The sequence below is a fragment of the Neovison vison genome, chromosome 12 (assembly GCF_020171115.1).
Source record: "Neovison vison isolate M4711 chromosome 12, ASM_NN_V1, whole genome shotgun sequence".
Lineage (NCBI taxonomy): Eukaryota > Metazoa > Chordata > Mammalia > Carnivora > Mustelidae > Neogale > Neogale vison.
The window spans coordinates 4,455,132-4,469,658 of NC_058102.1; the positions used below are offsets into that span (position 1 = coordinate 4,455,132).

At 56.4% G+C, this 14,527-nt stretch overlaps 1 protein-coding gene across 1 annotated transcript in view; it reads left to right on the top strand.

Annotated features, from left to right (window-relative positions):
* The window catches only part of PHF21B (PHD finger protein 21B), an 81,930-nt gene that overhangs the window by 56,845 nt on the left and 10,558 nt on the right, over nt 1-14,527 (top strand). Inside the window, exons 3-6 of the mRNA XM_044228142.1 lie at nt 1,480-1,572; nt 3,940-4,290; nt 6,392-6,532; nt 14,017-14,068. Coding sequence (XP_044084077.1) covers nt 1,480-1,572; nt 3,940-4,290; nt 6,392-6,532; nt 14,017-14,068 — 637 coding nt within the window. The remainder of the gene's footprint in view (nt 1-1,479; nt 1,573-3,939; nt 4,291-6,391; nt 6,533-14,016; nt 14,069-14,527) is intronic.

Consider the following 14,527-nt stretch of genomic DNA (forward strand, 5'->3'; position numbering starts at 1 on the left):
TGCTGCGGCACGTCCCCCGTGGACGCTCCGGGTCTGTGCTCGGGCAAGGGCCCTCTTCGCGATGGCAGACTTCTCACTGCGTCCCTTGGGGCCAGGGACTTCTGGTCCCCCTGGAGCCTTGTTTTTACAAGACATTGATCCCCTTCCGTTCATAAGACTCCACCCTCCTGGCTTAAGCCCCTCCTTGATCCATCTCCCCGCTGCCCAGAGGGGGTGGGGGCGGGAAGCAAGCCTCCATGACCCATCCCCTCTCAAGGCTCCTTGTCCACATCCATCACCCCCAGGAGCCTCAGAATTTCAGCACAAGAATTTTTGGGAGGGAAATACAAACATTCAGCCCATAGCAGTATACGTATGTTGAATTTTCTGAGAAATGGCCGAGCTGTTCTGCCGTGTTCTTGTACCATTTTATGTTCCCAAGGGCCGTGGACGAGCTGCCGTACGTGGTCGCCAACTCCTGATTCGGGCCGTCTTTCCAAATGCGGCCATCAGGAGGCGAGGAGGTGGTCGTGGGCCCTGGCCCTGGTTTTAACTCGCATTTCCCTAATACCTCACGCTGTTGGCGCCTTGTCGTGTGCTCATTTGCCGTGTGCGCGTCTTGCCTCGCGAAGGGTCTGCTCAAATCTCGTGTTCGTTGTTTTAATTGGGTTGTTCTTTGATGACTGTGTTTTTGTTTTTAAGGCATTCGTTTGAGGTGTGGGGAGGAAGCACAAGCTGGAGGGAGGGGCAGAGGGAGAGAGGGAAGCGGGCTTCCTGCTGAGCTCAATCCCAGGGCCCCGGGATCATGACCTAAGCTGAAGGCAGACGCTTAAAGACTGAGCCCCCCAGGCGCCCCTGGATGATGGTGTTTTGAGAGCTCTTCTGTGCAGACCAGGTGCCAGTCCCTGTCAGACACGTGACTCGCAAGTGTGTGTTCCCCGTCTGGGGCTTTGCACTCTGTTCACACATAAGCTTCAGGAGCTCCTAAATTCTCCTGTCATCCAGGTCGTTGATTTGTCTTCTATGGTCTGGGTATTGGGGTCACAGCTAAGGCTCTCTGCCTAACCTAGAGTCCCACGGATTTTTCTTCTGTGTCTTTTTTCTAGTTTTGTCATTCTTCTAGTTTTCTAGGCTCTACCTTTAGGTCTCTGTTCCATTTTGTTGTTTTTTAAAAATAATGGAGCAAGGTATGGATTAACGTTAATTTTCGTTCGTTTTTTAGTAGACGGGTATCGATATAAAAAAACCTTACTTGTAAAAAAGGAAGCCAAGGGCCAAGTGTCTTTGGGACAGTGCCATCCTGTGTCTTTGGCTTCCAGAATGTCCTGTGTGACAAAAACATACTTCTGTGGTTGTGAACTCCTGATGTAGCCCGGTTTATGCCTCCGGGGTGCTGTCCCCCATACAGCCAGGTGGCGGGAGTCATGCACCTGCCAGGTAGCCCCGGTGGCCTAGCGCAGCGTCCCCGGTCCCGGCTCAGCGCCCCCTCCTGTCTTCCAGGCTTTGGGAGCCATCACTGCAGTGCCTGTCACAGGTCCTCAGGTCAGCTCCTTGCAGAGGCTGGCCGGGCAAGGAGCCGCGGTGCTACCTCAGGTAAGCAGCTCGTGGGAGGGCCCCGGGGGGGATCTGTCGTCTGTCCCCAGCCCCCAAGCACTGAGGTTTGAGGTGGCCACTGCGCTGGGCAAGGACCTGCTTGGGCGTGTCCCTTCACCGTCCTGACTCGTCTGCCCGTCAGAGGAGGAGACATGTTCCAGTGAGATCCGGTTTTTATCATGAGGAATTGCAAAATCATTTCAGTGGGTCAGGACCCAGGATTTTTTTTTTTTTCTTTAATGGAATAAACAAAGGCAGACTAGAGTACGACAGAAAATATCAAGACGCACCTTCAGTGGGGTTTGGCGAGCTTATTTCTGGAAGGGGTCACGAGGTAATAGAGATTCTGAACCCTGGGTCGGAGTCAGGTTTAGACAGTGCAGGAAACCCTGCACAAGATGGTTCATCTGGGGAGGCAGCGAGATGCTGAGCCAGGCGCCCTGGGTCCCGTCCACGGCATCCTTGACCGGGCTCCACGCTTCAGACGAGTCTCCTGGCCTCTTAACCTTCCTGGGCTGAGTCTCCCCTCCTGCAGAGGGGCTGGTGCAGGGGCCTCCTTGGTGGCCATGAAGCTGAATCAGGTGGCCCAGTGCCGTGAGACCACGCCTGCTGGCGATGTCTTGTTGAGCGCGTGCTGTGTACTCTATACACTGGGGGCTTGGAGGTGAGGACAGTTCCTGACAGACGCCCCACGCTCAGGGATGATGCATGGCAGCTCTTGTCCGAGGGGCAGCCTTTCCCAGGAACCCACCTGTGCTGACTCCCACCAGGCCCAGAGAAGGAAGAGAGCATGGAGGGCAGGGAAGGCCCCCCAGGGGCCCCCATGGGAGGAGGCCTGGCCTGGGTCTGCACCCAGCTTGTCTCCAAGTGGCACCAGCTGAAAGTCACAAGCTCTGGGGTCCCCTGAATAGGTTTTCTCTGGGTTGGAGGCCCCCGTGCTTGGAGCCCAGCCCCTGCAGCCTGGGACGGCTCCCTGACGTACAGAGTTGGGGTCACGTGGTGTTGAACCCAGAGTGACTGGGGTAGGAGAGACCGACAGCAGAGTACTGCCTCCCTTGACCTCACAGCAGGTGATTCTCCTTAACCAGCCCTCTCCCCATCTGTCCCCACCTGTCCCCTGCAGAGTCAGAGCACAGCTGTCCCCAAGTTGGCGGCCGTCCAAGGTTCCCACGTTCAGTATTGGTGTTGGTGTCAGGCTCTGATCCTGACCCCACGGACCAAGGACAGAGCAGGACAGGATTATACGACTTGGCGGGTCCCCTGATGGTGGGAGGCCCTTGTAGTGGAGACCCCACCTGGAAGGGGAAGGGAGGGACCCTTGCATCGAGGCCGGCTCTGCAGCGGACCCTGGAGAGGAGCAGGCAGATAGGATGCCGGCTTGCTGAGGGGCCCAGGGCACCTGACATGACCTATGCCAAGTCAGAGAGCCCCGAGGGAGCCACCCTGACCCCTCCCTCCACGGGGTCACTGGTGATGGGTGAGGGTGATGGGTGTGACCGACACCGCCAGCCCTTGTGGACACGAGGCAGGCCTGTGGGAGTCCTGAGTGTGCGTCCCACTACCCCAACAGTGACGTCTGGGGCATCATTTTTCTCCGGGGCTAAGTCACTTCCTCTCCAGGGCTCCATTTGCTCATCTGTAGAATCGGCCGCATGGCAGCTTGGCAGTACGGTCACAGCGGGGCTCACAGGAGGCAAGACAGGGCAAGTCCTCTTCGGCCTGCTCGTCGCCAAGGAGGTGGCCCTGGCGCAGATCTCACGGGGTCGGCGTGAGCCTCGTTTCTGGTCACAGGAATGCTGGGACGCACACAACACTTTGTGTGTTCCCCCCCAACCCCCCGGCGCACCGAGGAGGTGCGTGCCCGACACCACGGGCGCTGGAGGGGGGATCGGCCCAGATCGAGCCGTCCGGAGCCCTGGCCTAACCATGTCCTAGCCTCCTGCACCGGCTTTAACTCACTGCATACCCCGCCCAGACCAAGGAGCCCACCCAGTGGGGCCAGGAGCCCCCATGGCCTCTCCTGGTCACCACCCCAGCAACATGGCTCTGGGCTTCTGGCGTCAGAGGGAGCTCGCTGCTTTGCCGCTGGAGTCAGAGGGCCCCTGACCTGTCCACGGGCACCTTTCCCATCCCCCCTCCCCTGTTCTTCACCGTCTTGTCTGAGTTGAGCTGAACGTGCTCCGGCCCAGAGTTGAGCCCCAGGGCCTCTCCGCTGCTGTCCCCTCCCCTCTAACATGGGAAGTCTCTGAGCCTGGCCATGTCAGTGCCCGGGGAGGGGGCATCTGTCCCGAGTGCCGGGTCTGTTCAGGGCCGCCCCCTCTGCCTGCTTGTGTGTCTGTGACCGTGCACCTGTCCCTCTCTCCCCAGGTTAGGCCAAAGACTCTGATTCCAGACAGCCTCCCCGTCACCCCAGGCCGGGACCGGCCACCCAAGCAGCCCCCAACGTTCCAGAAGGCCACCGTGGTCAGTATCAAGAACCCCAGCCCAGCCCTCCCCACCGCCAACAACACCGTGAGCCATGTGCCAGCGCCCGGCAGCCAGCCCCAGGCCCTCGCTGAGCCTGCCGCCGTCGCCTCTCCCCTGAGCAGTGCCGGGGTGGCTTACGCCATCATCTCCACCGCCCCCAGCAATGCCGCCGCCATCGCCCCCAGCACCGCGGTGTCTGTGGTCAGCGACAGCGTCAAGGTCCAGCCCCTCCTCATCAGCGCCGACAAGAAGGTGGGTGTGCGCCGGCTCACGCGGGAGGCGGCTGCCCGAGCAGAGCGAGTGCGTGGTTGGCGGAAGGACCCAGGAGCCCCTCGAATGAATGGGGTGTGAGTGGGCGGTCCCTGAGGGTGTCCGCGCTGGCGGGACTGGGCTGCGGAGGAGTGACGGAGGGAGCGGGCGACCCGGCGGTCGGGGGGGGTCGGTGTGAGCGGGAGGGGAGGGGACGGGTCGGCACGTGTGTGACACGATGCAGGCGAGTGTGTCGCTGAGGGAACGCACGGCTGGACGGTGAGCACCGGGGGAAAACGGAGGACTGGTCCGTGAGGGAATGACTTTCCTCTTCGGGATCCTGAATTAACAGTAGGAAGGGTGGCCGGACGATGCCTGTGCAGGTGCGGGGCCTCTGGCTGGTGTGGTCAGGTAGCCGAGGACTTTGGGGGAAGCCCAGGGCCGGAATGGAAAGTCCGTGATTTCTTGCCGAGATTTAAAAGGAGACTGAGGTCCTCTCCCTGTCCCCCTCTGAGCTCCGTGGAGGTTATAAGGTCAGGCCTTCGGGGCTGTGGGGCTGCGAGAAAGGTACCACCTCTCCTAGCCTCCTTTCCTCTGTGCCCAGTTTGGGGCCTGCCAGGCTGCACCCCCTCTTGTCTGGGGCCAGCGTCCCTCCTAATTCCCAGCCTGAAAGCTGGTGCTCCACTTCCGAGGGCCCAGATTTTACGGCACACGGTGTGTGTCTGGTCGCACTAGGCTTCTGGGTCCTCCCACCTGTGGACGGGAGCCCTGGGGGTTCTCAGTCATCCCAGGATGGGAAGCCTGGTCCCCGGGGGCAGGGGTCTGTGGGGTGCCTGTTGTGGGACGCATGTGCCCTTTACACTGCAAGCTCACCAGCATTCAGTGCTGTCATTTTAGACACATTTTGCTTATTTAATTGGTGCAAACAGATGCTCGCTGTTCAAAGTTGAATTCCTTGGGTTATTAGGAAGCTTGGATGTCTTCCCCATACTTTTCAAGAATTCTGTCTCCTTCTGTGTGACATGTTTGAGAATATTTTTTGCCATTTTCTACTGGGGATCTTAATGGTTTTCTTCCTATGAATATAAAGAGGGGCATTTTTTTTTCCATCCAGAGAATTCTAAGGATTTAAAACTGTGACAAAAAGGAGAACAAAGAGTCTCCCATACATGAGCAGGAAACCGGGTGCCATTTTTCCTTCCTGTTTAGAAGCCTCAAATTCACAAGATGGTCACATTCTTAGGGGAAAAAAATACAAGGTTAGGTTATTCTTGGCTTGGGTGCGACCCCGGTTGACTGTTTCTGGTGAATTCCTTCCCCTGGATCCATGAGAGATTATGGTTCCTCCCCAGTTTCCCGTCTAAAAGATGAACAAAGTCGTCGAGCCCCCGATGGAGGGGCGTCTGCCGCAGGGAGCGGCTGGGCTGTGTGAGCTGTTTTCAGGTTCTCAGCCTCAGACCCTTCCCTCAAACCAAACGATGGCCGTGACCCCCGAGGACAGCTGACAACGTAGGGCCACTCTGGGCCGTGCTGAGCAGGATCTGGAGTCCACCTCCCCCTTCCCCACCCCTACCCCCCCAGGCCATGTTTGAAAGCCTCGGGCACACGGCAGGCTGGGGAGGGGACAGACCGGGCAGTGTACTCGGACAGACCCCTGATGACCTCAGGTGGCAAAGCTGAGCCCTCTTGGCCTCAGTTTCACTGCACTTGAGCTGGGGATGAAGAAACCAAGCTCCCCTGAGTCTTTGCTTCCTGCATCTTCACCACCGCCCTGGAGGGGGGACTGCGAGGAAGGTGAGGCTCAGAGAGGCAAAGTGACCGCCCTGAGGTCACACAGCTGTGACGCGGTAGCACAGGACTGAACCCAGTGCCCTCGGGCAACCAGGCTCATTCTCGGGCAGACCCTCCTCGCCGTGTGAAGGGCTGTCCGGAGGCGCCCACCCCGGGTGCAGGCGCCCACTGGACGGGAGGACTTGGTGCAGGCTGCCTCGCTGCTCTGTAATCCTGCCTTCCGAGGCCCCGCCCCGCACCGCTCCGGCCCTCCCGGCTCCCCTCTCCCTCTGCGGCTGCCCCCCTCACCCCGCGCCCCTGCCCCGCCTTCCAGGTCATCATCATCCAGCCTCAGGTGCAGACGCAGCCCGAGAGCACGGCAGAGCCGCGGCCGCCCACGGAGGCGCCATCTCAGGGAGCTCCGGCGACCAAAAAGAAGGAGGAGGACCGGCCCCCGAGCCAGGAGAACCCCGAGGTAGGGTGGCTGGGCTCCGGGCGTCGCTGTGGGAGGCGGGGACAACAGTGCAGGACACAGCCGGGAGGCTCCATGGCTCAGGGTCTCCTCCGGCAGGAGGCAGGGCTCTTGGCACCACGTGGCACTGCCGTGACGCTGCCTCTTTTCCTGCCTGTGGCCGCTCTTGAGCATCTGAGGGCAGGCAGAGCGAGACCGCAGATGCTTTACAAGTCAGTTGCAGCCGGGGCTGGCGCGGGAGAGGCAGCTGACTCCTGGAAGTACCTGTAGAACTTTCCAGAAATTGTGCATTGGTGCCATCTCCCCACCTACCCCCGGAGGGAGGAGGGATACGTGGGCCCTCGTGGTGCTGTCCTAATCCATGGTTAGCACAGAAGCCCCTGCTCTGTGGGGGTATAGAGGCCAGTAGCTCTTTGGTAACTTCTGGTCCTAGCAGGTGACCCCTCTTGTGTTCCCCTTGTGTTCTCTGCCCTCCTGGGTCACAGTCAATGCTTTGGGCCTTTTCCCATGCATTTGGCCTCACCTGCCCCCCCCTTCTCTCCCTACCCAATTCCCATTCATCCTGTAAGATTCACTTCACATGTCCCCTTCTCTAGGCAGCCTTCCCTGACCACCTCTCCTCAGTGGGCAGAAGAGGCCCCACGGGGCTCCTAGAGCTCCTAAGGATTCTTTTTATCAGTATGCTGTCGGTATCGGAAGAAGTCAGTCTTTCAACCCTTCATCATTCATCAGACACGTCTTAGGGTTGTCTGGGTGCCAGGTTCCATGCTGAGGGTCGGGATGCCGAGATGGGGCGGATGGGGTTCTGGCCCTAGGGGACCTCGCTGCTCCTGGTATGACCACTAGGACTTCAACTTTGACTAAAAAAACTCAAGTGTCGTCAGAGAATCGCAAATCCAGAGCTGGGGGAGGAGGGGCAGGAAGACGGGGAGAGCGTGTTTGCAGCCAGGAGGACCGGCGAAGGCTTTGCAGAGGAGGGCTGGGATCGGCAGGGCCCAGGGAGTAGGTGGGGCTTCAACAGAGGGGGGCAGAGGTGTGGGGGACGGTGTATGGTGCAGAGGGCGCTCCCCGGGCAGTCACATGGAAGGTGGGAAGGCCCTTGGCAGGCTCAGGGGAGTCAGCTGGTCTACTGGGAGCCCGGCAGCACGAACGCATGAGAAATTCTGAGCACAGGCTTGAGGGGCGCCAGAGCCTCATCCTGCAGGACCCGCATGCAGGCTGCCAAGGTGGAACTTTAGACCCTGGGCACTGGGGAACCACAGAATGTCTTGGAGCGGGAGAGTGTCCAAAAAGCCTACAGGGAGTCAGAGCCCACCACTCGCTGAGGCTGAGATGCAACAAAGTTTGGTCTGCAGCCCCAGCCCCGTTGATCTCCAGAGGCACTCGGTTCCATCCCTTGGTGCCGTGGGAGCACCTGCCATCTGCACGGTGAGCCCCGGGCCGGCTCACAGCCCAACGCTCCCCCACGCACCCCTCCGTCCTCCCGCGGGGCTGCCTCGTGCCCACTGCACCGTCGTAGGTTTTCTGGGTGGATCCTCTGCGCTCTCCCAAAGTACATGGAATCCAGCTATGGTGCGTTTATACAATTAGCATAATTACATTTAACAACATAATTAGTGTAAATACATGTAATGACTTACATAGAACTTGTAATTACAACATGTCCTGGCGTAAAAATCCTTATTAAACTTTCTTTTTAAAGAGGTCTGGGAGCATTGTGTGGTGCTGACGCGGGGCTTGGTGGCATCTTTGAAACCTGTTCATGAAGAACCCAAGTCAGGAGCCCTTGAGGCCGGAGCGGCAGCTGCCCCAGAAACTTCCTCAGATGAGCCCTTTGGACCCCTGAGGTAGCTGGTGACAGTCGGTGGTTCCCGGGGCTGCGTGAGCAAGCCCGTGGCAGGCCAGCCTGGTGGTGGAAAGGAGCCTCAAGTTTACCAGCACCCAGGACAACTCCAAGGCTCTGCCCACTCTTCCCTGTTTCAAGGTCCATGGCCTTTAGGACAGAACTGTGGCCTTTTCTGTGCCACCCATTATCCTGGCCTCAGGCAACATCCGACTGAGACTGTGGCCCGCCCTCAGACCAGCATGTGCCTTGCAGGGGAACAGCCAGAACAAGGGCCCAGCCACCTCCCGGGGCAAAAGGTGTGCACACACATGCTCCTTCCCTCCACGTCATCCCTGTTAGCACAGTCCCTGTGCCTGCCCCCGGATGGGGTCGCCCCCCATGTATTCTCCAGACAGCTAGAAAGATTTTCCTAAAACTCAGAAATAACCGAGTCACCCTCCCCTTCTTGAAACCCATCAAGGAGGGCTCAGGATCCTGATGTAGCACTCTGCTGCACACACAGCAACAGCAGATAAAATGTTAGAATGTAACCAAAGCAATGTGAGTTCACTTCTTGGCAAATTAGCTACGCCAGGCGGAGTGATCGCACAAAGTCAACTTTATTTGCAGCCAATAAGGAGGTCACAGGGAGTCACTTTCCATGCAGTGACTCCCTAAGACAGGGTGAATGGGTACCTTTTGTTTAGGGTTAGGATGAATATTTAGATGGGGAAGCCTTGTCATCCTTTGTAGAGGCGAGCATGAGGTCACGCACACATGTTGAAGGAACACATCTGTATGTACATTGTATGTTATGTACATGCGGCTGGGGCTCCTCCGTGAGCAGAGATGTTAGTTAGCTCTGTAATCATTTGGGTTCTCTCATGGAGCACTGTCGTTCCGTGGCCCATCTGGGCAGGCGTGGGCCAAGGTTTGGTTCAGATGGTCCAGGGCAGTGGCCATCCCACCAAGGGGCAGTTTCAGGTCATATTTGCCTGAGTTAAGAGGTAATCCCAAAAGAAGAGCTTGGGGAAGAAGAGAGGTTATCGAGTACAAGTGGATTCAAGGGTGGATTCAAGGGCAGGTCTCGGGGTCTGGCTGGCGACAGGAAGAGACCACAGAAAGACAGCTGTTTATGGCTGTTCCCCAGAAACACAAGCAGTGAGCAGGACCGAAGCCAGGCCCCCGGGCTCGGGTGAAAGTGACCAGGCCAGAGGTTCCCAAAAGCTTTCAAAGAAAGAAAGGAGCCAACCTGAGCCGGAGGCCACAGCTGCCCCTGGGGAGGAAGGCAAGGCCAGGGGGGATGGCAGTCCTGCCCAAAGGGATGGGAGAGCAGGAGGCAGAGAAGACAGAAATGCAGAAGGAAGAGGAAAAGGAGTTGTACCCAAAATGACCCTGTGGACAAAATTCTGGAATCTGGGCAGCAACCCCTGCCAAGGATGGCAGGCACAGTCCGCGTCTGGAACCGGAGTTCATTCCGGAGGAAGTTGATTTGTGGCGTACTCTAGCAACGCCTGACACGGAAGCACGCGTAGGGTACTCACGCAAATTTTTCTCAGAAAGGAATAGCATGCACTTGAATTCAGTAAGGAATAATGAAGCAAAAAAATACCATGAAAAACAAAGTAAGATCGGGTGAATATAAAAATGGTTTGAAAAATCTGAGAATGAAAAACGTAATTTGTTGAAATTTAAAAAGGTACCAGACAGAGTGAACAGGGTTAATGGGTGCTTTGGGGGCACCTGGGAGGCTCAGTCGGTTCAGCGTCCAGCTCTTGATTTCAGCTCAGGTCATGATCTCAGGGTTGTGAGATCGAGTCCCTCATCAGGCTGTGCACTGGTCATGGAGCCTGCTTAAGATTTTCTCTTTCCCCTGTTCTTCTGTTCTACCCACCCTACAAAAAAAAAAAAAAAAAAAAAACAAATAAGCAAAAGAATACACCACCACAGACACAGCACAGAGATACAGAGAAGCAATAATTTATAAATATAAATGGAATGAAGTCAGTTCACTTGAAGGAGCTTTTAAGTTGTTTCCCACCATCCCCTGCGCAGAGCCGATCCAGGAACAGTCACCTCCTTCAGTGACCTTTAACAAAAGGAGGCATGGGGCAAAGCATCATTGCAAAGCCATTCAAAGGAAAAAATAGGGGAAAGAGAGCATTTTTACCATAAGATAAAGGATACTCACTAGATTAAAAAAAAAAAAAAATCAACACCTTACTATGTATTCAAAGAAAGAGAACAGAAAAGAATCACCACTAATAAAGAAGTTACAAGGCTTAGTTCGGGGGAGGAGAAGGCTGAGTGGTCACCGTACCAGAGAGAATGAAGCGTGAGCTGGAATTATGCGCGGAAATAAATCTGAGTGGATAAGCTCAGGGGGCCCTGGACACGGCAGAAGACACAGTGAGGGACGGAGGAGGCAGAAGTGAGTGAGCAAAGTACACACAATAGAAAAGGAAGAAGGAGTTTTTAAATAGTCAAGAGTGATCCCTACGAAGTTAAGCCAAGAGGACCCAGCTGACGTATAAGTGGAGGCTTCTGAGCCAGAGCCCAGAATTACGGAGCTGAGGAGATAAAGTGGCACTTCCCACCACGTGGGTGGGTGACGTGGGTTTGGCTCTCTCCATGGAGGCAGTTTTCTCCCATTTCCTGTCCTCCAGCCAGTGTGGACTCAAGTGACCTCCTGTGGAGGATGGGGTGGTGGGCGTGGGGAGCATGGTCTCCACATTGCTGGTGTTTGCTCAGTCCAGTCTTTCCTGGTGGGGTCAGCGAGGCAGGCACCGGTACTGGGGGGGCTCCCCTAGAGTCTCTGCCACCGTGTGGTCAGCCCCGGAGCCCAGAAACTGCACTGAAGCCAGGTGGCCCCGAACCGCAGCCCGGACTGCCATCGGCTGAATCTGCCGGAGCCCAGAATCTGCCCTGTGGCCGCGTTAATGATTTTGTTAGTCTTGCATTCATGTGAGTGCGCACCTGCCAGGAGCTTACGGGCCCCCCTTTCTATGGCTTGGTGGTGCGTCCCGATTTTTTTAACCTTATTTGAGAAAAGTTGACTGAAATCAAAGATGAAAGACTATGTACGTGTCAACGGGCTCTGTCCCGGGTACTGGGCACCAGGGAAAACGAACACATGCGCCAAGGGTCCACACTGCCCCGTCACCCAGCACAGAAGCATCCGGAAGGCATCCGGGCAAAAGCGATCATGTCACTCTGCAGGGAAGAATGTCGGCAGCATTCAAGCCCAGAATACGGTAGAGCAATACCTACCCCATCCTGAAGAAAGAAAGGAGAGCCTTTATGTCCAGCCCAGCTGTCCTTCCAGCTGAAAGGCTGGGCATGCCAGGGTTTAAATCTGCCCATGAACTCAGGAGATGCTGCTCTGTGGGCCTGGCTCCCCACCCTCCCCAAGAGGCAGGAAGCACGCCGGGCACCACCGTGTCTGGGGGACCCGAGTGGAGCTGAAACTCCGAGTGTAGATCCTACGTTCTTCCAGCAACGTCCAAAGGCCTCCCCTGTAACCCCGCGTGGACGGCACGGGAGAAGGTGGGAGGCCGCGTGAGCTCTCGGCTGGGCTTCTCTGTAGTGGCTGAGGGTTTCAGTGACTCAGAGAAGATCACAGAAAGCAGACAGATGGAGGAGTAGAACTGTTTTGAACAGCACAGAAGTGAAAAAAAAAAAGAAAGAAAGAAAACAAAGGAACAGCGGGCAGTCACTATTTGAAATGATGTAGAAAACCCAAGAGAATCAATTAAAAAACAAAAACAAAACTACTCCCAACAGAATCGGGCACAGCAGGGTTAATATTAATGCAAACCAACGATAATTGTCACAGACACGCAGAGCAGCGTGTTAGAAGCCTCACAGGCGCCCCTCCTTGTGGTAGCGGCAACAAGATAAAATACCTGGGATTGGGGCATCTGGGGGACTCGGTTGGTTGAGTGCCCAGACTCTTGATTTCCGGTCAGGTCATGATCTTGAGGTCGAGAGATCGAACCCCACATTGGGCTCTGCGCTCAGCAGGGAACTCCTTGAAATTCTCTCTCCCTCTCCCTCTGCCCCTCTCTCTAGAGGTATCTCTCTCTCTCCCTTTCTTAAGAAAAGAAAAAAAAAAAAAAAAACCTCTAGGGGCGCCTGGGTGGCTCAGTGGGTTGAGCCTCTGCCTTCAGCTCAGGTCGTGATCTCGGGGTCCTGGGACCCAGCCCTACATCAGGCTCCCTGCTCAGCGTTGAGTCTGCTTCTCCCCTCCTTCTATACCTCCCCCCTGCTCTCACTCTCTCTCTCTTTCTCTCAAATGAATAACTAAAAATATTTTTTAAAAAATCAACACACTAACAACAGTGGACAGCCACTGGAGGGTACATTTGAAAGCCCCGGAGGCAGAAGAAGAACGGAGAGGCGCACCGTGGTTCCGGAAAGGAAAATTTTATGTGCGAAAGTTATCGTCCTGACCCGAGTTAATGTATTATCATTTTCACATCATCCTAGTAGACACAACTCGGTGTCCTTCATGGTTTCTGAGTTTCGCAAGAAGACCCAAGGAAACGCTGAACAGGAAGAACAGGGAAGGGGTTCGAATTCTGCCAGAACCCCATGACGCCTGGGGACCAAAGGTGTTGCTGTCACTCCCGCACAGCTAGGAACGGGAGAGAGGCATGGAAAGACACCACAGAGACTCAAGATAATTCAGCATATGATTAAAACGGCTCCTTCAACCAGCAAAAAGTGGAATGATGGAATTTTCAGTAAGTGGGATTGGAAGAAACCAGGGCAGGATGGAATGAAAGGAATCCATCCTTCACAGGGTTGACCCAGGGCCAACTCCAAACGGATCAAAAATTTGAATGTGAACCATGAGGGCCTCCAGCAGACTCGGTTAGTGGCCATGGGACTCTCGGTCTCAGGGTCGTGAGTCTGAGCCCCACGTTGGGCGTGGAGCCTACTTACAAATAGTAATAATGAAATAAATGTAAATGGTGAAGTTATAGGTTCTACACTAAAACACAGGCAGCTTGCTTTGTAACCCAAGTCTGTACGTAAGATTCAAAAAAGCCAGACTGTGAAAAAGAGAAGACTGGTAAATTCCACTACACTCAAGATTTTCCATCTACGTGGCCAAAAAAGCACTGTTCCCACCTCCTGAAGTGTGAGTGGTGCACAGCCAGGTCCTCCCGACGAGGACAGTGTGGACGGGGGACAGAGAGGGGATGTGTCATGGAGAGGGCGACGCCCCAGCCCCACGATTGAGGGCAGCGTGCGACAGAGGAGTCACACGGCTGACGTGTTCCCGGATACAGTGGGCTGCGAAGGGGTTCACCTCTGTGGTCTCCCGCCCCCAAGCCCATAACCCAGTCTCATCATGAGAAACCATCAGACCGGTCCCAGCTGAGGGGCGTCCTTCCTGCCCAGCCCAAGCTCTAAGCGGTCAAGGTCACTAATGACCAGGGCAACCTGTGAATCTGGCACAGCCCCGAGGAGCTAAGGGGACACAGCAACTTAATGTAGCGTGGGGTCGCGGGTGGGGTCGTGGGACGGACAGTAGGTGAAAACGAAGGAAACCCGAAGCCGAGAAGCCAGCCCCGTAAGGAGGCGCTCCGCCAACGTTCACTGAATCAACAGACGCCGGAGGCCGTGTTAACGTTTCTCTGTTTCCTTCCCTCAGAAAATCGCCTTCATGGTAGCTCTGGGCCTGGTCACAACGGAGCACTTGGAAGGTAAGGCTCTGCGCGGCGGCAGGCTGGGGTGCTGGCCGGTGGGAAGGCAGCGCCCACCAGTGACCCGCCTCCTGGGGGGTCTGTCCCAAGTGCCAGGGTCGTCAGCGCAAAGACCAAGAAAGCCTTCCTGCTCCCCCCGGTTCCATGGCTGTCTGCACAGAGCCCGCCTTCTGGTTTTGGCAAAGGGACCGTGTGCGTCCCGTGCTTGTCCCGTGCTCCCCCGTTGCACGCAGCCCGGGGAGGTGGTCGCTGGAGCCCGACTGCCTGGCCCTGCCGCTTGCTAGCCACTCGGGCTTGGGCCCTCCCGGTCACGTCCGAAGGTCTGCGTTTGAGTCCTGCTCATGCTGCTTCGAGCCCGGGGACCGTGGGCAAGTTCCCTCCACTCTGAACCTCCGTTTCCTCTTCCCGCAACACGAGGGAGGCTGCACCTTGAAACATTGCAGTGTCATCGTGAGGTTG